Consider the following 26,334-nt stretch of genomic DNA (forward strand, 5'->3'; position numbering starts at 1 on the left):
AATAAACAGTGATCATAATTGAACTCAAATTTCCGTCTTACCTGAGTAATTAAATTTCTTACCTGAGTAATTAAAAACTTTGTTATTCTCTCTGGCAATCTGCCCTTTTCACTTGACAAGATCATCTCCAGCATATCTCCATGGAGTTTTTCCATAACAACAAAGACTCTTTCCGGTGTCTCAAACATACACTCCAGATTTACAACTCCAGGATGATGAAGATTCTATTAAAGATAAATAAAGCACTAGATTTCCCAATATGATTGGTAGTTTTTATTATCACATAGCCAGACTTCAGATTCCCACCTAAACCAGATAGTGTTTCAGTACTTGATAATTTAAACTGTATGCCTAAACTGTGGGCAACAGGCACGAAATTTTTCAGGACAATACAGGAGAATGTATGAACTTCAAATTAGTTTAACAAACATACGTTTTCCTTATTGTGCCTGGTGCTTAAAACTCCTAATGTAACATTGACAATACATTTGTTCTTGGTTGTTTATGCAGATTAAGCAGCAAAAATACTAGCATTTTTTCAAAAACACTAGTGATTATCAGTTAAAATAAATATATTATCTGCTATTTATGGAAATAAATAATGGAGTTAATACAATAAAAAAGAAAAGAAAAATTACCTGTAAAATTGCAACTTCATTTCGAAGTTGACTTTCCTGTTTAGTTGGAAATCTTAGTTTATCAATTATTTTAATGGCAACATCTCTTCCAGTTTTGCGATGTTTTCCTGCATTATTAAAACAAAAGGTCTCTATCAATTAACATGACTAATTATGAAAAGTGTTCTCTTTTCAGGGATTGTACAAATGGTCACAACCAAGTAATTCTTAGTCTGCAGCTAATTCATTAAAAGTTTTCTGTCATTTCTCTTCTTTTCACCCTTTGACAACAGAACTTTTTTATTGTCACCTGAGAAAGCCGTTTAAACTTGGAAGAAACATACATATGGAAAGTCATCTCTCCACTTCAACAATATAGATGTTAAGTTAATTTTCTAATATCTACATCAGCAGAAGCTGCACTGTCTGCAACTGGCCAGTTATTGGCTTAATCCTTCACTGGTAGCTCCAGACTCACAAGTAATGAACTAAGTGATAGCCTTTAGGCATGTAAGTGCATTTTCCATGTTTATCAGAGAGTCAGAGATTCTTCAGTGAGTAATTTGTTAGCTCTCACTTAATCCTGTCTCAAACAACAGCGGTACCTAAATACACCCCCCCAAAAACTGCTCAAAAAAGGAGGAAAAAGATGGAAAAAATTACTAAGAAAAAGAGAAACAATTCTAACAAGCTACTGAAAAACAATAAAAAATACCTCACTAGAACATGTCAAGAAAAACAGAAAGAAGAATAATTTTTTTATCCGCTACAGCTCTCAAAAAGAACAGCTTTCTGCACTTCACCATTTTCTTTATTAGAACTTACAGAGAATATGAAGGTATTGATATACACTGACCCACTACTGGGTAGAAAACTTCAAACTACAAAAAGACTTCACCAACATAAAGCATAATCATTATTTAATATATAATGCTTTTATAAAACAACAGACAGCTAATTTCTAGAACAAAACATTTCAGAGTCCAAATACTTTCACCATGCTAGAAAACTTCTATCTTAAGCACGACTGTGCAACAGAGCAAAGCCTTACCTCCATAAACAATTCCAAACTGTCCTGATCCCAATACCTCATCTGGGAAGATCTGGTATACGGTGCTAATATCCTGTTTATATAAACATAACAAATATTAAGCCTTGAGGATATGGAAACAGAATCTGTATTTCATTTGCTTTTTCTAGTGGGAAGTAGCATACACTTACTACAGTACATTTCAAAATATATTATCTGCCAAAAAAATTCAGGCGGGTTTTCTTACAAGCCACATTAACTGTAATTGCTGCAAAAGCTGAAAAATCTTCAACAGGTTCACTGAGAGGGGTAAAACATTCCATTTGTGCCAGACAGGGAGTCTCATGTCTCACTGTTTCTTAGTGCCTTAACACAGGCTAAAGCATAAGCTGTTAGCAGATTCATCTGGGACACTCAAACATCAAATCTTGCAGCTCAGTGTTATTTTCCTGATATTTAACCAGCAGCATATACAATAAACAGTAAAAGAATGCCTAGGAGTTGAAGATAAAGGCTGTCTTACTTCTTAGGAAACAAATGGACACATCCCTCGCAGGCAATTTTGTGACAACTACCAGAGCTGTCCCAAAGCTTTACTTGGCTGCAGGGAGTATCTGTTTTTTAGCTCTGCCCATGAGACAAAACATAAGCAGTGTGACTGTTTACCTTGACCGCATGTCCTGTGTCTAACTGTCCTCGCATAAAAGAAATGCAGAGTTCTTTGTGTAACAACACATTTTGTAACAACACATGCAACTCTTCCTTTGGATAGAGTTTCATCTTCATACGACAGAGAATATCTGATCTCTCAAAGATGACAGAAAATGGTATACTTATCAGGGCTTGCGGTCAGCTTTATGAAGTTCAGTTCACAAATTCCATGAAATTAATTTCTATACCTCACTTTTCCACTTGCTAATTAACATCCTGCAAAGATCCAGAGTTAAAGTCTCTGTTCAGTGAAATTACCCATACATAATTCTTGCATCTCAAGAAAAGGTGTCATGAAGATGATTTTTGTCAAAAGTTAGCAAAGCTAATTGTTAAATTTCTACAAAATAACTGAGAAATGGCTGATAGGAACTCCTCTAACATTCCTCTTTGCAAAACAGATCAATGACTTTGCCAGCTTAATCATAGCATGTCTAGCACTAGCATCCAGAGAACACTCACCACATTTTCTTGAACTTGGCAGTTTGACACAGAAATACTGATGGATATATCCCCTGGGGAAGAAAGCAAAATATACTTTAGATTGCTGTGCTTTTAGTTCGAACATGCAGTAATAGAAAATGACATTCACATTACATCAATATCTACTGACAGCTCTAGAAATTGTACCAATTAGGTCAGCTTGTTCATCTACCAGCTAATATAAAATTACACCAGCCCACAAACACGTGACTCGAACAACAGTTTTGCGGTGTATGGAAAAAACAGAATTATACATTTCATTACTAATTTTTTAATACTGGATTCTAATCATTCCCATTTATAAGCTCCTTATTGCTTTTTTCCATTTTATTTTGAGGCTTTGTACCTCAGTCAAGTAACAACTGCAACTAGAGTAAACTGGTTCTATTTAGGCGATTTAATTATAATTTTTATTTACAGAGTCATCTACAATGTACTTGATGCTATTCTGATGAAGGCAAATACACATTCAAATTAGACTGCATACTGTTACAAATAATACACATTTCAACTGGCTTAACAGACATTATCAAAACATATAATGGAAACAAAGTCTTGCACTTGTGCTTTAATAAAACAAACAGCAGATCGAACCTCTACCAATTCAGAGCTTAGGATGTTGTCATAAGCATTTCGAACTGCAAACCTTCTGAGAGGTTCAGTAAAAGTTGAGAATATACCTACTGCTAACTGTACTACACAAAGACAACACTTTGGGGAGGAAAGAATGCTTCTTTGGAGCATTGCCACTTCTGTCTCCTATTTCTACCTAGAATTCTGTTCATGTGGACTTTCATTTTCTTAGTAAAAATTTCAGCCTTATCAAAACCAGTGTCCCCTACTATAAATCCTTTTTTACACACCAAAGGCACTTGCTACTACCCATGAGCACTAATCCCGTTGCAGTAAGTAACATGAGTAACTTCTGCTTCATGTGGCTTATTCCCTTTCCTTAGGAAGATTGTTTTTGGAATGGAATGTTTCAGTTACCTAGAGGCTTTTTATCATTGACAATTTGTTTTCAAATATATGTACTGCTGTGTTTACATGAAAAAAAGCATGGACAAAGACATAGCCAAGTCTTACTTTGAGCAAAAGACAGAAGGTTGTTATCATTCTCACTCTCTACAGGAAATTGTTCTAAAGGTCTCAGACAACCTTAATTTTTGCACATATAACCCAAAAATAACTACTAACTTGCAAAAACATTTTTCAAACTTCCCAAGAGGAAGAGAAGACAGCTGTCATGCCCGGCCCAGCATTTCAGGTGATTTGTTTAGCTATGCTGTGCTCAAACCAGGGCCACTAGGCAACTAGTCTGATGGAAATGACATACAGAATTTGACACTATTTTATGCAAGATCCCAGTAGAGAAAGTAAAGGACATTTGCTGATCTTGTCTGATACGTGAGCTGTTGTGCCTGGAGATGCAAAGCCACAGGCTGTTGTATTACTTGGTTTCTGAAGGGCTTGTGGTCTCATTAGCATTTTATGCTGCACTAATAGCATCCAGATGTCAAGTGCTAAAGCGGGTGTATGTTGCAACAAAAGATCTAGTCCAAATTGTGTAGACATATCCAAATTCACTTTACACTGACTAGGCTGAGTAGAAGTAACAGAGCAGCCACAGCAGCACATGCCTAGTAGTGAGGAATTGTTTGCTCTGTGCTACTTTATTATCAGTACTCAAGCAGGATTTAAACAAGTTTCATGTTTGGTTTACATAAACTGTCAACTTTGCTACAGAATTACACAAAGGTATGTAAATTGGAGGCAATGGTATACTCAGTCCTTTTGTTCCTGGATATCACACATGCCTTGTGCTTAGAATAGCTTTCTTCACACTAGAGCTCTTTTCATCTCAGCATGGGACAATATTTCAGGCAGTTGTACAGCCAAATGTGATGAAAGGGACCATGTCATCTATGCTGCAGTGACCTAAAGGGTGAAGAGCTGCTTCTGCAGATAGTTAGAAATAAAAATTATAGCCGGGGAGAAAATCTATCAATTCCAAACTGGAGCTCAGAAAACTTAAATCCCTCTGCACAAGGAGGCTGTTTCTCATATCAGCAATACAAATTTGGATGAGATGCCTCACTAATATCATAACTATTTGCTCACTAACAAATCCGGACCTTGTATTAATACAGATGTCCTACTATAAACCAAAAACACATGGATGAGAAACTGTGGTGTTTAAAAAAATATGTAGACAAGTAATAAGCCATGACAGGAAAGCCTTTACCAACTGTGCAATATCTCCTTTCAGTGTGTGCAGAAGACTGAGCAATGTCATTTGTGATGTAACTTTACTTATCTGAAATGGAGGAAATGAATAAACTTACTGTGCAGGCTGGGTCCTGACCCAGTTGATGCCCCTTTAGGGATGACAGGCATCAGGGCATGCTGTATTGCCATCTCCCACATTCGTGCCACGTCAATGCCAATACCACTGCTGATAACACTGTTATTCAGTGGAACACTTGAGAGGTTTTCTATGTTTTCTCCAACATAATAGACTATATTTGCTGTGCTTATTTCAAAACAATGAGGATTGGCCCCTTGAGGCAGCAAAGTGAAAGTTTTTGCAGGTTCCAGAGACAAAATTTCAGACAATGGGATTTCCTAAAATGAAGAAAATATTTTACTTCCTGTGTATAGATTATCAACACATAAAACTAAAGCATGAACTTTATTTAAGTAATTGATGATATTAGCCATTACTTTTTACCACATGCTTCTTCCAGAAACAAAAAGGCTCTTGTAACCTGAAACTGGGACACAGAGGACTGTCGATGGTAAAATACTAAAGGTTTCTTTCCAAGACCAAGCAGAACTTCAATTATTTAACTGAATGTATCAAAGAGAGTAGTGAGGCTCCTTCAGAAAAAAAGCAAGATCATGAAGATATCAACAGAACTCCATTAGAAAATAAAACCCTGTTGACTTCCTGTATAAAAACTTTCCATTTCCACATGTATGTTACAGGTCCTTGCTAGCTGACATCTTTCTGATCAGAGACTTGCTTGTGAAAAGCAAAACACATATATGCAGATTAAATAATAAAAAAACCCCCCATAGATAGAAGTTATACTACTAGTTTACTTTTAGTAAGTAAAAGTAATTCAGTCCTTATATTCCTCTGGTATAAAAAGAGTTTGAAAAATATTCCTTACTTTATAATATTTGCTTCCAGTATCATTTTGAAAAAGTGTGATGCATTTGCTGTCCAGCCTCCAGTAGTGTCGCTTCCTCTGCAATGAAAAACAAGAGAAAAATAGTTCTAGCACTTTCCAAGTAAATTAATGAAATGTTCATTTCTCAGAAAGACCACTGCCAAACTGTTTCACTTTAGTTTGAAGAGGTGTACTGTGAACAATAAAGATTCATTTGCTATTACAAGATTTTAATGAAGACTTTATAATTGAATTTAAGATTTATAGGGCCATGCTCTTTTCTTTCAGTAATAGCTCTGTTAAAACTGTACAAGTTTTAAAAATCCAAAATGTCTGCATTACACTCAGCACAATTTGCTACCAGTATGCTCCTAAAATAATTAAAATTTCTTTTTGTATCACTTGTAACAGCCCAGTTTGCTTTTCGAAGGTCACATACTAAAGGCTTTATTTCTGTTTTAGCAAGTTGGAAAGAAAATAACTTTTTTCTATGCTAAATCTACTTTACAAAAGTCTCAAGTCAACTAGCAGTAAGGTATCTGGGAGACTGCAGCTGAAAGGTAAAAGCTACTTTACAGAACTCCTAATGTGTTAACATTATGTTTTACTTCCTTCAGAATGCCTTTACATTTGGCTTCCTATAATGCAACAGACATATTCAAATGTTTTTTGTATGTTTTAACTGTCTCCTGTTCTTATAAGCAGTGCCAGTCCTTAGTTATGACAAGAGTCGGGACCTTAGGAATCATGAAAGTGCAAAAAATGCCTCACATGAGTGACTGCAAATTAACAAAGTATTGTTAGAATTTGATTCTGTGCTGTCATGTAAGGCAGGTCTTAACATTTCTTACCAGTGTGTCCTTGCTTGTATAGTGAACCATCCAACCCTCCTTCATTACTGTGCTACTTCTCCTTTTTGTGTGCTTCACAGACTGTACGATTCTCATTAATGGAATATTGTTGCTGGTTGAAGGGCTTAAGAATAAATCATTAAAGGCTTTTAAAAAGAAGAAAACTTTGGACAAAATGAAAAAAACTCTTTTAAAACAGAATACACACACACACACACACACGCACACACACACACAATATCCACATTTATTTTTATAATTGCTAGCAGACCAGGACTGCACACTATTTTGCTTTGCCATTCCAAGTATTATGAAAATTAAAGATTATGAAGAAAAAAGACTGCAATGCCACATCATGAGAATGTCAAAGACCTTATGAAGGCTTACACACACTCTTCCAAAAATATTCCTCAGGATGAGCTCAGAAAATGGGCAAATGACTAGAGCCTCAGCTAGGCTACGGGAGCCATAGCTCAAGCCTGTGCTATGTATGATTCAGATCAGTACTTGATCTTGAATCTCTCATAACCTAAGTAAACACTGTCCATCAGATTACTGTCCTGTGATCTTCCTTGGGTTCAAACACACAATGGAGTGATGCCAATTTACAGAGTAGAAAACATGTCAGCTGCCCAGCTGCACATACCCGGGGCCGGGCACAGCAGAGAATCCGCTGGAACCTCTCAGAGAAAGAGGTTTAAACTAACACATTTTACCCATAAAGACTTAAAGTGAAACCCTACTGCCTTGCCCTGTGGGGTATGCACAGTGCAACTTTCCCCCCACTCAGCTGACACACAGTAAGTCAGGGAGGCAGGGGAACGTGACAGTATGCCTGACAGCACTGTCAGACAAAAACTGGTAGTAACCAGATGCAACAAAGCCCATCTTCCTTGCTGTTAGAGTTAACAATTCCTAAAGCAGGTTCTGTGTAGTGGAATATGGACTCAATCTACTTCAATCCTAAACATGAATGATTAGTTATTTCTGGCAAAACTTTAAACAGTGATGATGTGTTGTATGTGAATACACAGCACACAAAGAGCTCATGTATTCTGCCCTGCTAGCAAAGTTATCAGTGCAACAACTCCAACAAAAAAAGGTTGAAACTGCTCAGGAAAAGAATAAGATGTTAAGTTTCCACAGTTGTTGTGACTGTGGATGTCTGCAGATGGCCCTGCTTCACTGTAATGCGTCCTGGAAATAAGAAATGTATTATGAATTGGTAGTTTCCCATCAAAATGCAAAAAGCGTGCTGTCTTAAAGTGTCATTAAGTCTGTAGCATACAGTTAACATCTCTTTTTTGCCTAAAAATGATCAAACTATCTGCAGTTCCTATTCAACTATTCTTGTCTGTACTGACAAAAGGTTTACTTTTTATTTGTCTTTTATAGATCACTTAAAAATATCCATGCATATGGAAACTACCCTTAGAAATAACCGAGGGAAGGTATTACTGGAAATACAGGAATGTCCCTCAAATAGTAAAACATGTTCCTTAATTATGAATTTTTATTAGTATAACTGGGCATTTTTATTTTGAAAACCTGCAATGCTGTCCATTTAATACAACTTGGATGTTTAAAATGTTCTATGACATTGGTTTTGGGATATACGCACAGGTTTACATTCCAATACTACAAGATGTGCACAAATCATGTCTATGCAGATAAATATGACAGTAGTTCACCGCTGCAGGAAGTAAAACTGCATATTGTTGAAATGGATTGCTTTCTATTAGTGCAACAAGTGTATGATAGTAACAGAGAATTAAGGAGAACATGTTACTGAAAGAGACTCCCAGTAAGCAAACTAAAAGAGGAAATTTCAGATCAAATGGATCTGTGAAAGAAAAATATTCTTTAATTCTTAAAGGTATAGATCCCTTGCATCAAGGAAATTACAGATGAAATTCCCTGACAATGAATAATCCCAACTTTTTCCCTACTATCCAGACAGTTCCAGTAACTGAATAATGCTTTCTTCTATTCAGACATTTCTGAGGAATGTTGCACAACTCAGTTCCTATTTTCCCTCCTGAGAAATCATTTCAAAGCACTAATCTAATTTGTAACTTGCTTCAAATTACTTCTTCAAGTTTGTCAAACTTTCCTTTTTTCTAAAGGCATCTAAAAATCCAAACAAACAATTCATCTAGATTTGATATACCACAGCCACTTACATAATTTTTTTCTTGTTTCTTTAAATGACCAGGCACTGTGCTATTAGTCAGGGGAAAGATGCTTTGGAAAATAAATAAGTAAAAAATAAATGAATAAATAATTTACTATCGTTCACGCACAAATGGTTTCACATCATTTTCATATGAGAACAGACTTGTAACAACTATTTGTCCATCAGTTTTCAAGTGCTACTTCACTATGACAATAATTTCCAAGCTTCTCTTAAATTACTAATGCATGTAATCAGTGAAGCAATCTCACTGAAATTTCAGAACCACCACATATCACCAGTACTCTCCAAGCCCATGTAGATTCCCGCTTGATCCCTAGACATAAAACTGACAAATAAACACAAAAGAAGATGGAAGGTTCACTCACTCCCCAGCTCACCTGATCATCCTGTTAGATTCATCGTGATCCAGATCAGCATCTTGCATTTCCCCGTTGTCACTATGGCATCCCGTCATGGACATCTCTGAATCGTGAGCCATAGATTCTTCCATGTCATCTATAAAACCACTGTTTCTTTCACTGTCATTGTCATCACTCCCTTCTTCCATGACCACATCAGACTCAGCCCCAGGACTAAGAAGATCTGCAATATAATTTCTCAAGTTATTATCTGAAAACATACAATACTCTGATCACAATGTCCTGGCGTATTTCAAGCTTCCGAAAAACTCAGGTTCTCTTTGGAACTCTATTGCCTGCATCTATCTCTACTCAGCACTCTGTGTACTGATGAAATGTGGCATTTAACCAGTCATGCAGAAAATCACTACAGAAAATTGAAAAAGCATCAAAGCAAAATTTTTTCAGAAAGACAACTTTTTAATAAAAAATGCTAAAGTCAAAGCAGAATTTCTTATCCATGGACTTCTATTGAAGATTCTATATTAATGAGTTTTATTTCTGAGATCTTCTGGTAGATTTTCTATGCAGCTTAAATGTTGTATACTGGCTTGATAGTTGTTGACAGGCTCCAGCTGCAAAATGATGCTAGAAGTATTTCAAAACTAAAAATTTTGTAATAGGATGATATAACAGCGAACTACTGAAATAACTCCCAAGACAACTACTTATTTGAACTATATGTTCCTTTGCACCAGGGTTTTCTGTGAAGCCTACACAAAATGGCTCAGTAATCAATACTACTGAAATAACACTCCCTGCCTTTAGAAAAGAAATATTAAATAAGCATCAAAATCAAAGCATTGCTGCTTTGTATCTGGAATACAAAAAGGAACAGAAAAAAACCCTATTTACCGAAGGATTTATATTACAAAGAACCAAACAAACGTCCCCCCAAAAAACCCTCAAAATAAAAAAGCCATTTTGTTGAAACTCCACCTGTTCCTACACAGGCTGTGATCTAACAAGCCAAAATCATCAGTCCAGTCAGAGAGTAAAGACAGCATTAGTTTTTCTGGGACGTTGAGGTGTTTCAGAAATTTGAAGTAAGGTTAAAATCACACGGAATGCATCAAATAGTCTCCCCTAGAAACTTTTGCCTAATTGAGTAGAGGAAGGTTCTTGACAGTCAGTGTAGGCAATGTCCCATAAGTAAAAAGCGCATTGAATTAGTTGACAGCAAAATCTTTGGAATTGATGGTATTTCACTGAAACTGGAAGTGCACAGCTGGAAGGTTTGTTTCCATATACAGTGGTCTTAAGATATTTGGATATAAATTACTGATGTGTGATTAAGAGACACTATATTTCATCACTAGCAGAAACAGTCATTCAGTCATTCAGTGCAAGGTTCTCTCTTTGCTATTCCTACAACACTTTTAAAATCTCTATTTTTAATAAATATACAATGAGTTAAATAACTCCCTATATTTAGTATATAATGTGTTTACTAATGGCACCATACTTGGAATTTTATTGCTTCAGCTCTTCCTTCACTTACTATTTTGGGGAAGATTTATCACACAGCAGATGGACAGTGACAGATACTGTTTTTATTTACTAAGTTTGAAAATAATGTGGACCAAATTACTGTGAAAATAGAAATGTGATACAGGATGAAACTGCCTTTGATAATCCCCAGAACCCTGTATCAGTCATTTAGGACACACAATCCTGTAGATACATACTATGGATATTATCTGGTGTCTAAAAGCCAAATTCTATAAATGAGAGCTTCAAGGAGTATACTTGGAGTAAGCCTAAAGTACATGTTCTCACCCCAAGTGACTGTGCACAAGCTTTCCTCAAACTATCACTTCTCATCAGCCCAGCATCAGGTTCATGTGTAGGAGGTTAAGTCCAAACAAAAGGAGTGTGTTGTTTGTGAAGCAAAGGTGGGAAGAGGGCAGAGAGGGTGTGTTGGAGGCATGAAATACAGCTGCCTCAGGTGGAAGGAGGGAACTTGGAGGAGTAATTCAGAAACAAATGAAAATTTTGTTCATTTAGTCCAGCTGTGCAGAAATAAAGTTTACCTTCCTTTCTGTCTTCTCATAGCACTTTAGATCAACCATTCCTCTCTAAAACTGCATTTATGCAGGAGAAAATTATCATTTATAAGCAGACTTTGTTACTTTCTCTGACCGCAAATCTCAGGGAAACTCTACACTGTTATCAATGGAATTAACATAATTTTTTTAGCATATTTAGTTCTTGGATTTGAAAATCAAGCCACAAACTTCCATAAGCCTCATTACTTGCACTCCTGAAGAAATAGTTGTGTTGTGGGATGGTTAATGTTTAAATGAGGTATAATGGTGAAAGATTTAAAAAAATAAAAAATAATAGTGACTCCAAGAGTCCAGTGCGAGGTGCATCAGAGAGGACATGCAGTAGGAGGACATCAACTTTCCAGAAAATCATGCACCTTATCACATTTCAAGTGGGATACTCAGTATCTGTAGCAATGTTGCCATCAAACATAAAAGCTTTGTAGTGATACAGTCACACTACTATGAAAAATACTATGAAAAATATTAATTAACATTCCTAATTTTGGAAGTTCTTGGTATGTCTTCAATAAAGTAGATCACTTGCCTCATAAGGTAATACCTTATTAATCTCAGAAGCAGTTTAGGCTGACAACTTAACACAGTAATATGCATTAGAAACTGAACACTTCACCACACTTCTCCTTCCCTTATCACATAGAAAAGTGACATTTTCAAGGCAATCAACAACTCATCTACAACCACCCTTTTTTTTCTCCAGTACCGTCTGTCGAGCCTACCCATACACCCCTATACTTAACACCAAACCAACAGCACATGCATGGGAAAATCAGCAGATAGTCAAGCCTTTATTTCTGGCAACAGATATGATTAGTTTTATGCCAACAGTGAGAGGTGGAATTTTTTCCTGGAGGGCATTCCCAGTTCTTCTAGGTATGCTTTTCCTTCTCAGGAAGATTATCCTTAACCACTTTTTTCCCCCCTCCTTAGATTAAAAGGCAATTTTGTGCTTGTATCTGACAGGTAAATGCCAACTTCTCACATGTGTGGCTTTTGGCTTTCCTCTGGCATTCTGCATTGAACAGGCTATCTGCATTCAACCCAGTTTTTTGCTGCTGACATTGCCTTTGTGGCAGGTCACAGTTTTACATTTCTCTTTTATTTAGCTGATGGTTTAAACAATGACAGGAACAACTGTTAAGACAACTTACCCCCATTAATGGCAACTTCCCCCAGGCAGTTATTTGGCACTTTAGGAGCACAGCGTTTGTGACAGTTGAACCTACAGTCTGTTAAGTAAACAATGGACACAGTAAGATTATTTTTCTGTGACACAATTATATTCTTTCCTGCTATCCAGCCTGGAGATGGCAAGCCCTATAATGTCATTAATACAAGTTACATCTCCAGAGAGAGTGCAGTAGCCTAGCTGCACACTGCCTGTCAGTGGAATGGACAGGATGAAGATTCTAGAAGCATGTTTCCCTCGGGGGGAGGGGGGTGGGGGGGGAAGCATTTCCAAGGATAGCTGGGTGGAGGCACTACTGCAGCCAAAGCATGTGCTCAACACATCTAGGGGAGTGATGGGGAGACCCAAGTGCTTGGCTACAAAGCCAGAGCTGCTTTTCCAGTGAAAGAAGCAGATTGGGCAGCAGTGTATCTGCTGCAGCTTATGAGACTGACTACATATCAAACACTGGTGACTGAAAATTGAAACAGGAGAACCCCAGCCAACAATTTTAAGTGAGAAAATATTTGTTCTTTACATCTCAAAGCAACTTCTAGACAGCTTGCAACTGAGGGTTCCTTCAATCCCTTCCCTGTTTTCCAGATATTTCTATTTCACTCTTCTTCTTTCATATGTGTAAGTAGCACTTCATTAGATGTCGTGTTAACTGTTTTCTTTTGGCTTATGAACACATTTAACTTAAACTAAGAGCTGTAACTTACTAACACACCTGGAAAAGACTCAGGAAGGAAAAAACAGGTTGTCTATATACTTGTAATTATTTAAGACTGATCCAAAAAACAACCAAGGTACAGTAGTGCCAAACTACAGGTTTGTTTTTTTTTTTAAATCAAGTTAATATTTGCTTAGGTCACCAGGATTCAAAAGTAACTGAAACAGGTGATGCCCTTATAGAGATTTTGCTTTAGTTAAATTGAATCAGAATCACACCTTAAATTAAATGAATGCAGCTTTGAATTTCCGCAGGGTTCAAAGAAGCAACACTAAGTATACTGATTAATTTTATGATAATTATTATTTATTTTATTGAAAGAAAGGCGATTTTAAGGATCTAATAGCCAACATTATCTAACACCATAGCATGAACAATACTTTGTATTTACAGGCACTCTAGCTGGCTAAGGTGAGCCAGCAATCTAGGCTACAGTCCAAAGGGTCTGACTCAGTTCAGCACCTACTAAGGTACAACAGCATGGAGACTTCAGAGCACATTAGTCACACTGAAAAAAATGTGAGTTTAAATTCTCATACAGCCAATCTTATTTTATTTCCATTACAACTTCCCCAAAACCTTGGACTGCTGGGACTCTAGCATATGCTTCACTTCACACATAAGACTTTTTAGATTGAAAACAATGAAGATAAGAACACAGTCCTTTGTGTTAACTACTAAGCTGTTAGCACAGGCTGACCTAGAGGCAAATACAAGATAATCTACACCTGAATGAAAAATGTAAGCTACTGCAGATACACCAAAGGGTAAGAATGAACAGCCATGCAGCCAGCTCCTGCAGAATACCAACAACTGTAATTTTGACTCCAGCTTACCCAATGTAATTGTACATGTGCCTACACCAGGATAGTTTAGTGAGGAAATCATGAATAACCCTACATAGTAACTACTCAAACACTAATTTAGTAATTTCATTATGATTAGATTTTATGTTCCTAAAGGACATTTACTTACCTTTGCACTGTAAACCCTGTCTAAAAAGCCCTTTGAGAAGCTTCTTGCAGTACTGGCAAACCGTTGGACGTGTGTAAGAGTGGATGACAAAAGTGTGAGGCACTTTAACCTTAGACAGTAAAATCTTGTCTAGCTGAATAGGTCGTCCAATGTAAGACTGTGAATTTGACCTCTTCTCTCGCCCAGTGAATGATTCTGATGGTGTCTTTTGCTGTGAAATACATAAAAATAATTGTATTCATTTTTAAAAGAATATCATATTCATATAGTCAGTCACTTCAGGAACGCTAAGTCTTATGTTGTAAGAAGTCATGGAAGTGCCTTTAAGCACTAATACAACATGCATCACACCCCTCTCAGACTCCTTCTGAAAAATTTGAATGGTACTGAACAAAAGCTTTGCCAACTACTATCATTCATTTCACATTGTGACTGAAAGAGGTTTTTATTCAAAGAATAAATGTTTTTTAATCAAAATGAAAATACTCAACAAAAATTTCTCAGAAAAGCATTTTGTAATCTGATAAAAACACAAGCCATTTTTACCTCTCTTATTTTCTGTTATACATCAAATGCAACTTTGAAAGGCTGTATTTTTTGTATAAACATTAAGAAAATTATTACCTTATTCTATGTGTATGCAGGTTTTTTATAGAAAAAAATTAATATTTTCTTTCCCCTTTATTTATAATATTTGCTATCACTAACCTTGCCACATTTAGATAATGCACAATTGATCACAATAGGTATTTAAATGCATATATATATAAATATGTATGAAGTGAGACACTCAGTAAGGTATGGAATCCAAAGAAGTATTCCTGGAAGAAAAGAGTTACCTTATTTTCTCTACTAAGTTCATTTAGATGTACAAATGGTAATTACCCCAGAAAACAACTCATCCAGAAAACTGCTTTCTCCTAATACTTGCCCTTGAGAAACAACCAAACTACACCAACAATTAACATGAAAAGGAGGAAAAAAGTGACAAGATGCAGCTTGATCATTTAAAACTCGACATCTTCTGACCATCATCTGCAAATAATCTGATAACTGAAGGCTAGAAAACAAGTCATTCACGATGAGCCTGCACTGTTCAAAAACTATAGCAGCTGAAACTTAAGACAGACCTAACATGAAAAACTGTTTAGTTTCAAACAAATAATGTTACAACTGAGAAGGTTGATTGGTTACTATTCTCTGGTCAACCAAATATAGAAATACATTTTTGTATGCTTCTGAGAATCTTGGAGTAAAGACGAATTTACAAGTCATTTTGATGACAGAAGAATCTAAGGAGTTCCAGCCTTTGCCTTCATAGTGTATGTGCCATGGGGACAAAAAAAAAAGTTCAGATAGATTTCTTGCTATGAAGATAAATTCTTTTGCTTATACTGTAGAACTGTCTCTCCAAAGAAGCATATAGATGCATTGTAAAAATGCAATCCTTTCAAACCAAATAAAAATATGTAAAATACATTATATGAGACAGGTACATATGGTCACCAAAAAGAAACTAGATTGAAACAACTATAAGAAAGCATCTGCCTTTTCTTTATCACAAATAATAGTGGAAAAAGTATGAGTACATACTCTGATATTATGTGTTTACTTCCTGAAGTTCAGATCTTCGCTCTGCAAAGCACTTATGCATATAAAAAAACATAAACAAAAAACTAGTCTCAATTTAAGATTAAATTTATTCAATATTTGTTAGCTAGCAATAAAGTTTGCCTAATATTTCCACCACAGATTGTATTAAGTCTTATGAAATCAATATGAACAGGACTGTAAAAGGAAGGACAAAAGACCATCAGGACAGAAGAATTAGCCACATATATACTGCACAAACAGCACTGCTCAACTACTGTAAGCCACCTGGAAATTATACCCCTTAGTATTTGTGGACAGGGCAAAACTCACAAGTGGAGCAAGAAATAGCAATGTGGTCCTCTCAGTCTTACGCTTGTGTAGAACAGGAACAGCTTTGGCCAGACTGATAACTACATCATAGTCTTAGTTCAGTGGCTTACAATCTACAGTCTCAACCTTACCCTATGGTCAGATATCTTGTCTGTCTGCTCTTCAGTGCTCACAACAAGAAGTTTTACATGTGGCATACTACATTTTAATGAAAGTATTTTCCTTTTGAATAAAACAATTCTTTAATGGTTTGCCTTAATTCTAATCACTACCTGCAAGGCATTAGTCACAGTTCGCTATCTTCCTCTTGAATGTGGACATTGGTGGACTTTCAAATGTAATGACACTAGTCTCTTAAAACGTATTTTAACTGAAAAAGAGTAAGTATTTCTAAGGGAAAGAGTTCAATTGCTAGCTTTCATTATGTCACTGTAACAAAATAATATTTCAGTTTAGCATTCTTGACAATCTTACTTTTGTCTGCAGTACAAGTGATCCAAGTATCTCCTAATGCTATGATCTCTCTTAGAATCCTAAAACATAATCTAAATTAAATCTATTTTCTATGATTAATCTTTGCCTTCATTTTCCAAATTATTGATAAATCAAAAATTATTTTGGCAACTTAATACAGCTAAAAGCAAAGTCCAAAATACTTAATATCTAGGTGACTTTGTGCTTAAAGAATTTTAGAAGGTTGGTTTGGCCCAATTTTCCTCACCAAATGCCTTGCAGGTTTTAGAAACTTGCTAGGGTTGCTGAAATGTACTAAGACTAATCTTGGGCAGTTATATGATTAACAGAGGGAGATAGTCTTCACTACAGCTTTGGTTCTGACCTAGATGTCTGATCAAATCTCAGATGTGGTACAGTATAAGTGTGAGACAAATCTGCTATACTTTTTGCTTTTTCAGTTTGATGGCAAGTTTTTCGGTTTTAATGTGCTAGTATATGCTTCTGCGAAAACATCAGGTTGGACAAAAAGTGAATTCTAGATGCTCTACATGGAGTTGACCCTTTCTGAGATAACTCTGAAAATTCATCATACCACCAACCCTGATCAAATATTGAATTACCATTGATAAAGCTTTTGTCCTGTTAATAATTATTTTTAATTTATATTGGTCAATACACAGTTTTAATTTCTGAAATATTTACTTCAAGTCTCATTTCACATGGCTGCTGAGTCATGCTAGAGAACAGGCAATTAACTAAGTTTTGGCTAGTAATTTATAAGTGTTCTTTAGAGCTCAAGCAGTAATGGATAATAAACAAAAGATAAAACACTAGAAGACCTACTGTAGGATGTCAGTCTTTAAGACTGGTTCCCACTTTAACGTTTTAACACAACTTTAATATTCAAACTGCTGCTTATATTTATGTTAACAATAACAAGCTCAATAACAAATAAACAGAACAATTTCACCACCTTCACTGGTAGGCCTAAACTCATTCCAATAAATTCTTTATAGGCAGTATCTGTCGGCTTTTTCTATTTCCAGTCCAATTTACAGAAGAAAGTATTTCAGTTTTTCTTTGGCATTCTGCAAGTGCTGGGCTGCCACACGCCAGCAGTATAGCACAGCATGTAACACACCAGCAATTCTTAATTTACAGTGCCTTCAGGTCAAGAGGTAAAGCTAAATTTCACCTTCTTCCATGCTAGGAGAAGCAGCATTCATGGATCTGGTCTCACTCCTGCATGCCCAGGCCTGATAAAACTGACTCCACTCCCTACCCCTTCCAGCCGGAGACAATGTGCCCCTCTGCTCCTGCTCAGAGGTAGCAGGGAAAGGAAGGCTGGTGACAGAGAACTCATGGTGGCAGCAGTTTGAGCATCTTCCACATCCCTCTGACTACTGGCTGATTAGGAGGCATACCTCTCCCCTTGTCAGATGAGCTTCTCCTCTCATATCCTCCAAAACTCCTGTCAATATCCCTCAACTCTAACTTCCATCACTCCCAGCATCAGACAGATGCCACAATTTAAAGTCCCTGAAAGCAAAGAAAATCAGGAACTATCTTATTTTCACTGCAAAAGCAAGAATCTCTTCCAAAAAGCACCTTCCTCTTCAGCTGGTGTGCCTGGTTTGTTAGAAAGATGAGTTTTTCCTGGTAGTCAGCCAGACTACTGACTCAGCAAGTCTGGAAAGTTCCCAGGAAATGATTGCTTAACCAGATTACACCATGGAAACTAACAGCCTGCATGGCTCCAAATACTAAATAGTCCTTTAGAACAATCATCCCAGCAAGGTAATCTATACTTTAGTAGCTCAGAGTATGATTTTCCAAGTGACAACAAACAGCAAGAAACATGTGCAGATACTTAACTGTCCAATCAAGCCAAGGACACTGATCACATCCAGATACTTCAATTAAATTATGCGAGAATATCTAATAGAATCCAGTTTGCTGACACTTATTTTGAAAAGAAAAAGTTTTGTTTTTTTAATTGCAAGAAGGAAAAGGTGCCGAGCTTTTTCCACACATAGGGCACTCCTCATGACTCTTATTTAGCTGATGCCTTGCCCCTCCTTCTTGTTCAATCTCTTTGAATTTTTTGAATATACTGAAGCTACCCATGTGAGTTCTGTGAGCTTTGTTGAAAGCTATTAGAGGACACAACAATTTGACCACATTAGCCAGAAGCATAAAATCATTGTACAGAACCCTGTCATGGCAGGAAGAAGACAGTCTCCCAAGGGCAAAAATAGCTGAGCAGACCTTTTCTACCTTGTCCAAATTCATTGCAAAACACAATTAAGAAACTGAAATAAATACCGATTCCCCTCAAATGGATTCACCTGTTCTTATTACCTGGATGAGTCTGACTGTCTTCTAGAATCACATCTGTTCCTCCCAGGCACAGAAATCAAAGAAACTTAATGCAGATGCTGAACGGACTAGGGGGAAGCAATAAAAGATGACTGCTTGGACACAGAGTTGGCCTCTTGGGAACAAAGACAAGGACCGACTCTGCAATTCAGCTGCATGGGCTAGTCTAAAACATAAAAGAGACTGCTGTTTGCCGACTTATTTTAAAAGATATTGACAGTCCCACTAAAAATGTCCCAGGGATTCTGACAAAACTTTACCAAAAAGCTTCATGTTCTACAAGAGTCAGAAAGCAACTACTTCCATTTTGACAATCACGCTTGCAGAAACACATTTAAGTCAGTAACCTTCACTCAGAAGAGAACAGGCTACACAACCTATACTCCCCTAAATATATCATTTTTCAAAACTGTTCACAAAGAAGTGCTAACCTTTTACAGGCTCAGTATCTAAAAACTATTGCAACATTATTCTTGCATTTTACATTGAGATATTCAATCAGAAAGAACACAGGTATTCCTACAACTTTAAAATATTTGCCTTAACAAAAGAACAAGTTATCATCAGCTAGGGGTTTTATTTACTTGAATGACTGAGAAAAGTGACATATATTAAAAAAAAAAACAAAAAAACAAACAGCAATAACTGTTTGCATGAAGTTTCATTTTCAGTGTTGAAGCAGACTTGTTGAAACATGCATTTCCTTCCTATATTAAAGGCAGAGGATAAAGCCTTAATATGTTCATACATAATTTCTTCACAGGAAGCTACTGGCAAATGAGGTGCTAGATATCTATGTTACCACAGGAACTCTATGTTTTTAATGCAATGCAAATGTTGACTTTCTTTGACAAATTAAACTATGTGACTGTAATTAAGTGAATTCAAGGAAACAAATCTTCAGTTAAATATACTGAAATACCACACTTAGACTGCAATCAACTGTGTTGTCTTTAGAGGCTTCTTGCACTCCTCTTCTCTTTAAGTCAAGTGTATGATTTAATCTGACAAGCACCACAGTTAGATAGCTATGGTCTGAAAAACATTTCACTTTCACATATGTAAACACATGAAAGAACTGCCTTCAGTAGAAGCTGTTAATATTAAACTATCCACAGATGGAAATTATTATGTACGCTGCACTTCCACTCAGACATCTATACCAGCAGACAGTGGTTTGAATGCTCTGTCTGTAACCTGCCTTATTTTGGAAAGTAGCAAGAGAAGATTACTCGGTTGCAGCAGTCACTGTGTAACTATGCTGACTTGCCAAAATCAGGAACTCCCAAAACAAAAGCCCTTTCTCGACAAAGGATTTGCTAGTACCAGCAGGCATAGTAGGACTCGCATAGCACAAAGCTTTTTTCCAGCATCTTAGAGACACAATTTTTTTCAAAACTGTAAGGTTTAGTTTGATCTTCTATCATGTACTTCATAATTTTAAGTATATTGTAAATATATATATTACATACATGTATATATGTAATTATAAAATTATTTTCATGTAAGTATCTCGCACTATTAGAATGCCCACAGCAGAAGCCAGACTCAGCAGCTTGATTGTGCCTAATTGCATAGAGTTAATAAGAAAGGGAAAAAATTATACACATGATGATACAAAGGTATACCTTTGTACCACAGCCAAATGAGACAATACAATGATTCAATACAACACCCTTCAGGCAATCTTTGCACAATTCTGTGTCATCCTATCATATGCAAATATTGCCTTTTTCCTCCTCCTCCATCCTCTTTCCTCCCCCTCCTCCCCCCCTGCCCCAATGTCTGTATAAATGCATCCCAGCTGACACTGTTTACATACCATCCTTACCAATTTAGGGATAATCAGCAGGTCTTTGGGCTTAGCCAAAGACACTGGTTTGGAAAGTTCTGGCGTTGGACAGAGGAGGTCTAGACAAATCTGCTTGGTGAGGCTTGTCTAAAAAGTAAGTCTGGGGGCAGTAAGTCTGGGGGCAGTAAGTCTGGGGGCAGTTGTGTCCTCTAATAGCTGTTTCCAATCCAGAAAAACAAGATTATATATTAGAAAGGAAAGCACCACTGAACACGTCCGGGTGATAATAATGGAGATAAAAAAGCTGCATTGATTGCCACTATTCCTCAAAACACAAATAGTGTGATCTTGTACCAATTTAGTGATCTTGAACCAATTCACAAGACCCGGAACAAACATGAATGATGTCTCAGAGATACTATAGGGAAGTAAAGTGTGTGCTGCAGTGTTTGCCTGTTTTTGGTACGTTCAGTATGTGCAAACCCTTTCACTAGCACATAGAAATTACAAGAACTTATCTCTGAGTGTATGTTTCCTTGGATGTACTACACACTCCTAAAGAATTCCTATTGTTATAGTCTCAGAGCATCTACAAGTCCCCAGTTTAAGCCATCATGACTTAGATGAAGGATCATAAACTGACAACTATTATTACTGTATGTCTTTCCCAAAAACAAAATAGGTGATTTAAGAACAAGTGGCAACTACCTGAGGACAAAAATCCTCTCTTCTTCTAAGCTGAAGAGTGAAATACCCATAAAACCTCTCCATGGGATCACTAACAAGTAGTATTCAAAAATATCAGTAGACACAGCACATATGAAATTGCAGAATATGTACATCTTAAGTGGTTTACCATTTTCTCTTCTACCTATCTTCCTAGATATTTAAAAAATATTAGGTGCATTATTGATGCAATTTTTAATGCTTTTCTAAATATACATCTTGTAACTTGAAATTATTGGCTTGATCATGTTTTATATCTTATCTAGTTGTACTGAACCTCTGAAACAATAATACTGGTGCAAATTAGATCAGAAAAGTGCCAATGTAGTTTGAATTAGTCACAAGAAATTCAGTCCTACAGCATTTAGTGCATGGCAGACAGTACCAGGACTACTGTTATTTTATGGCAAAGCCTAAATTTAGTAAGCCATTCCAAATTTACTTTCTGTATCCTGAAGTCATTTAATTCAGGGTTCAGTTGAACTCTGAATATCATAGACATGCAATGCTTCAGGAAAAAAGGGAACTACATTTTAAATATGTTTTGCTGACCTGGTTTTGATTTTCAGTAAGTTTCAATATTTTAAACAATTGTAGAAAAGCAAGAAAACTAAAAAAAAAAGCATAAAATACTTTGGAATTAATTTAAATTCCTATTTCAATATTTAACTTTCAGTGTCCGATTCACTGAGTTCTTGATTCTCAATTCTGTTCAGTGCATGACCCAAGATTCACCTGGTGGATCTGGCACTAAATCTATGTGAACGTTACTTAGGATTGGTTTCCTCACAGCCTCTATTTTACCTTCTATTATTTTTAAATGAAATCTAGATTTTGGAGCAAATTCCAGGAGCACTACCCAAAACAGCATATGAGTTTTTATTAAATATACGAATACGCTGAAAACAAGTTCTCATTAAGGCAGAGAGGACTGTGCAATGTACATCACTGGAGCATGGGAGAATAACTTGAGGGTGACAGAATAAAACATAACTATGAGTGATATTAATTCATAGTTAACTCGAGTGCCTTCAAGAGAAAATATAATTTTGCCTCTGAGGATCTTCGGTCTAATGAACTCTACTTTAGCCATCAGAAACAGACTTTAACTATTTACAAGTGGTTTAAGGCATGAAGATGCTCTCAGCTGCAGCACCCCAGCACTTCTTTAACCCTTCCCTCAAGGGCCCTTTTTTTCCAGTTCAGTGATCTGGGGAGGCATACAAGGCTCTATAGGGACCGGCACTGGGAAAAGGAGACACTGTCTTCTGTTGGAGCGTGGGAAGAAAAGGCTTCTTAGAGTGGGTAGTTCTGAGTCACTGGAAACGACTCCTTATTTCAGTGGGGTAAGAGAAAGGGGCATCTGCATTAAGTGCTAGGTGCAAGGGAAGAAAGAGAAAATAGCCACCTACAACTCAAGACAATTCCCTCCTAGAGTCTACTGTGCTAGTTCTGCAGAATGACTCTTCTATATGTAGCTAAAAAGCCTCAAGCCAGCTCTGCTTATAACCAATCTACAGAGGCAAGAAACCTGGTGTTTTGTATTGTCAGTGATACATAAATACTCCTTTTAACTAAAACTATTTACATTTTAAATTATTTAGCAAATAATAATTATAATTCTTGATTCTTCATCAAAAAGCAAAGATAATACGTAACATTCCACTTACCTAAACCCCATTCCTATTTTAAATGCAAAGCTCAGCTAGACTTTTTCTGAGAAATCACTTCTGATGTGTCCATAAAATGACCTTAATATATCAACATTCATTGCTTTTAAAAGAACAAAAAAACCTTACCAAAATAATGGAGACATATTTTAAAAAAATAGAAATAAAATTCTATTGTGTTACATAAATGTATTTTGAAGTAAAAACATAGATGGTTAACATATTTTCTTTTGACAAAAGAAACACAATTTTGTTTTTCCTCCAAATACCTTTTTTGCTTTTTTTTTCATTACTGCCTTTAGTTGCTGCTAATTTAGGGTAATCCACCATCAGAGAGATTGGTAGATTCATCACTTTTCAGACAGCACATACTCAGAACAAAATTATCATAGACATTACAAAACCCCTGTTTTATATCTACCTGTTTGTATTGTTTATGGGTATCCTGTGGAACTGGAATTCTGGGGCATACTACAATAACAATGTATGTGTTTTAGGACATAAAAACCTCATCCCTGGAAGTTTTCAATGGGGCTTTGAGCAACTGGTCTATTGGAAGGTGGTCCTGATCATGGTAGGTCAGTTGGAACAACACAATCTTTAAGGTCCCTTCCAACCCAAACCATTCTATGATTCCATGAAATAAAGTTATTTGTTTCAAAGAGATAGATGTTTGGCCATGAAAAACTTCACTTCAGCATAACAAAGTATTCCTCAGTTTAACTATGTAGTATTTCCAAAACGGAAAACATTTGCAAAGCCTGTTCTTTTCCAGCTGCACTTCAAACACATGCTGCAAGGGAAAGATGCCAACATTTCTTAGTTTTAAAAACTTGAAACATTAAAGACAAATCAATCTGCTTTAGAAAATCCATACTGAAAATCAAAGAGAACAACCTTTGACATGAAGTATCCACTAAAAAAAAATAGCATTGTTTTCTCATTTAGACTTGGTACTCTTTTTGTATAGAGCTGTAACTTATTTGTAGACTGTTCATGTTTATTTCCACAGAAATACAGAATGCCAGACTGTTTGGGTTTTTTTAAGTGCAACCGTAGCCTGAAAAAAAGAGCTACCACAATAGTAGTATGGTATTAGAAGTTTAGTACTGGTGAGCACTTGAAGATCAGGTTTGTTCAGCTTAAAAATAAAATCTTTATTTTCTACATTACTGCAGCAAATTCCCAAGTCAAGTTCAAAAGTCAAGTTCAAATTTTCTTCCCATGTGTTACTACCAGTATAAAATAGAGCTTCAATCTAACCAATGACCTCCGTCATGCCTAAGAAATGAAGAAGTCACTTCTGTTTTGAAATATTTAAATGTTGTTAATTTTACTGTTTAGTAGAATTATGATCCTCACTTTGGAATCTGAACTTTACTATTCTGATTTAATTCCTGCATTTTTCCACATTCATACTGATAATCCTAAAAGAGAATGCTGCTGATAGTATGATAGGGAGTAAATTCAGTACATACCTCATAGCCAGGGCTGACAGGAGACTGAGACAGGAAGTTGGAAAGAAGAAAAAGCAGAACAAAGAAATAAGAGGGAGAAAAAGACAGAAAACAACGTTACTTTAGAAGCAAGCGTGAATGTGGGATCATATTATACTCTCATTCTTTGTTACAGAATAGAATGCAGAAGAATTGCATTTGAGCTATGACATGCAAAATTCTGGGTTGCATTGTATCCTCCTAGTTCTACTTCATTTTTAGCATTTCTGTTGATGCGTTTCACACTACTAAGTTAAGAATCAGAAATAGATATTGTCCAAATTTCAGATTTTTAAAGCTGTACTCAAATACAGTCCCCATTCAATTTTCAGCTCCAATGAAATACTTTATTGGCTAATGAAAACACTTATATCCAAACTGAAACTGTTTCTGTGTGTGATGGTTCCCGATGCAGGGCTAATAAAAGTACAAGTATATTTTGCATGATTCCGCATTATCCTGTCTCAAAGATTTTTCAAATGACACAGTTTCATATGATATGGCATAACTTATTCACTTTATAAGTGTCATTTTTCCAGAGGACAGACTTACATGCTTAATTCAACATTGTGACCTAAAGTTGGTTCCTTTTAGGTGCACACGACATCAACAACCAAAAAAAACCTCCTGAGTTTAATAATTTCATCTATCAAAGATCTTCAGGAATTTCTTCTCTCTCCACTACTCTGATTCCACATGGTAATTAGGGGTGAAAATACATTTATTTTAGTCCTATTTAAAGAATTGACAGATATCTCATTGAATTCAATGCTCCTAAATAGAGCTTGTATTTTGTTAGCAGCGATTCAAGTGACACATCAATATTAATAAATAATGATATAATTTTGTGAACAAGGACGATGTTTTTTCAGTATATTCACACAGACTGTAAAAAAATGAAACAAATTCCAAAGTGCAGGCTTTGATTGGTACCACTGTACAAACTGTCATAAAACTTATCTCAGAATTACTGCAGAAGAATGGTGTCCAAAGGACAGATCTGATACAGGAGAACTGACAAAGCTTATGTACATATAAAAAGAGTGGAAGGGGGGGAGGGAATTGAAATACATTCAACGCAAAAAAACCAAAAGAGGACAAAAAACATATAGAACTCATATGTGAGAGCATTTCTGAAAATCAGGTAAATGATACCATGATTTCATGAAATAAAAGTGAAATCAGAAAGCTATTTGATTTCTCTAGGCTAATGCCCATCCCTTTCCCTACTGTAAATATATTTTCTTTGTGCATGCACACGTGTGCACATGTGTGATGTTCAGAATCATTAAAAGAGGTACACCAATGATTACAAGTCCTTAGAGAAGTATAGCCTGCAGTATAGATGAAACTTACTGTATATCTTCACTGGCAACGTAATGTTTGAAACCATTTTGCAATACACAGCTTTGCCAAACAAGTATTTCATATAAGAATGTATCAGCAAACAACACAGCCATATAATTAAACATGTTTGCAAATTG

General features: G+C 36.2%; 1 protein-coding gene across 2 annotated transcripts in view; it reads right to left on the reverse strand.

Moving 5' to 3' along the window:
- PRKD1 (protein kinase D1) overlaps positions 1–26,334 on the reverse strand; it is a 124,419-nt gene that overhangs the window by 17,358 nt on the left and 80,727 nt on the right. Inside the window, exons 5-15 of one of the 2 annotated variants that reach the window (XM_064658524.1) lie at positions 24,833–24,856; positions 14,409–14,619; positions 12,684–12,761; positions 9,443–9,647; positions 6,869–6,992; positions 6,018–6,095; positions 5,187–5,466; positions 2,821–2,873; positions 1,669–1,741; positions 639–745; positions 63–224 (exon numbers count right to left, since the gene is read on the reverse strand). In XM_064658524.1, coding sequence (XP_064514594.1) covers positions 63–224; positions 639–745; positions 1,669–1,741; positions 2,821–2,873; positions 5,187–5,466; positions 6,018–6,095; positions 6,869–6,992; positions 9,443–9,647; positions 12,684–12,761; positions 14,409–14,619; positions 24,833–24,856 — 1,395 coding nt within the window. The remainder of the gene's footprint in view (positions 1–62; positions 225–638; positions 746–1,668; positions 1,742–2,820; positions 2,874–5,186; positions 5,467–6,017; positions 6,096–6,868; positions 6,993–9,442; positions 9,648–12,683; positions 12,762–14,408; positions 14,620–24,832; positions 24,857–26,334) is intronic. The other variant, XM_064658525.1, reaches the window with a different exon arrangement.

This window comes from Pseudopipra pipra, chromosome 6, assembly GCF_036250125.1.
Source record: "Pseudopipra pipra isolate bDixPip1 chromosome 6, bDixPip1.hap1, whole genome shotgun sequence".
In the NCBI taxonomy this organism is placed as follows: Eukaryota; Metazoa; Chordata; class Aves; order Passeriformes; family Pipridae; genus Pseudopipra; species Pseudopipra pipra.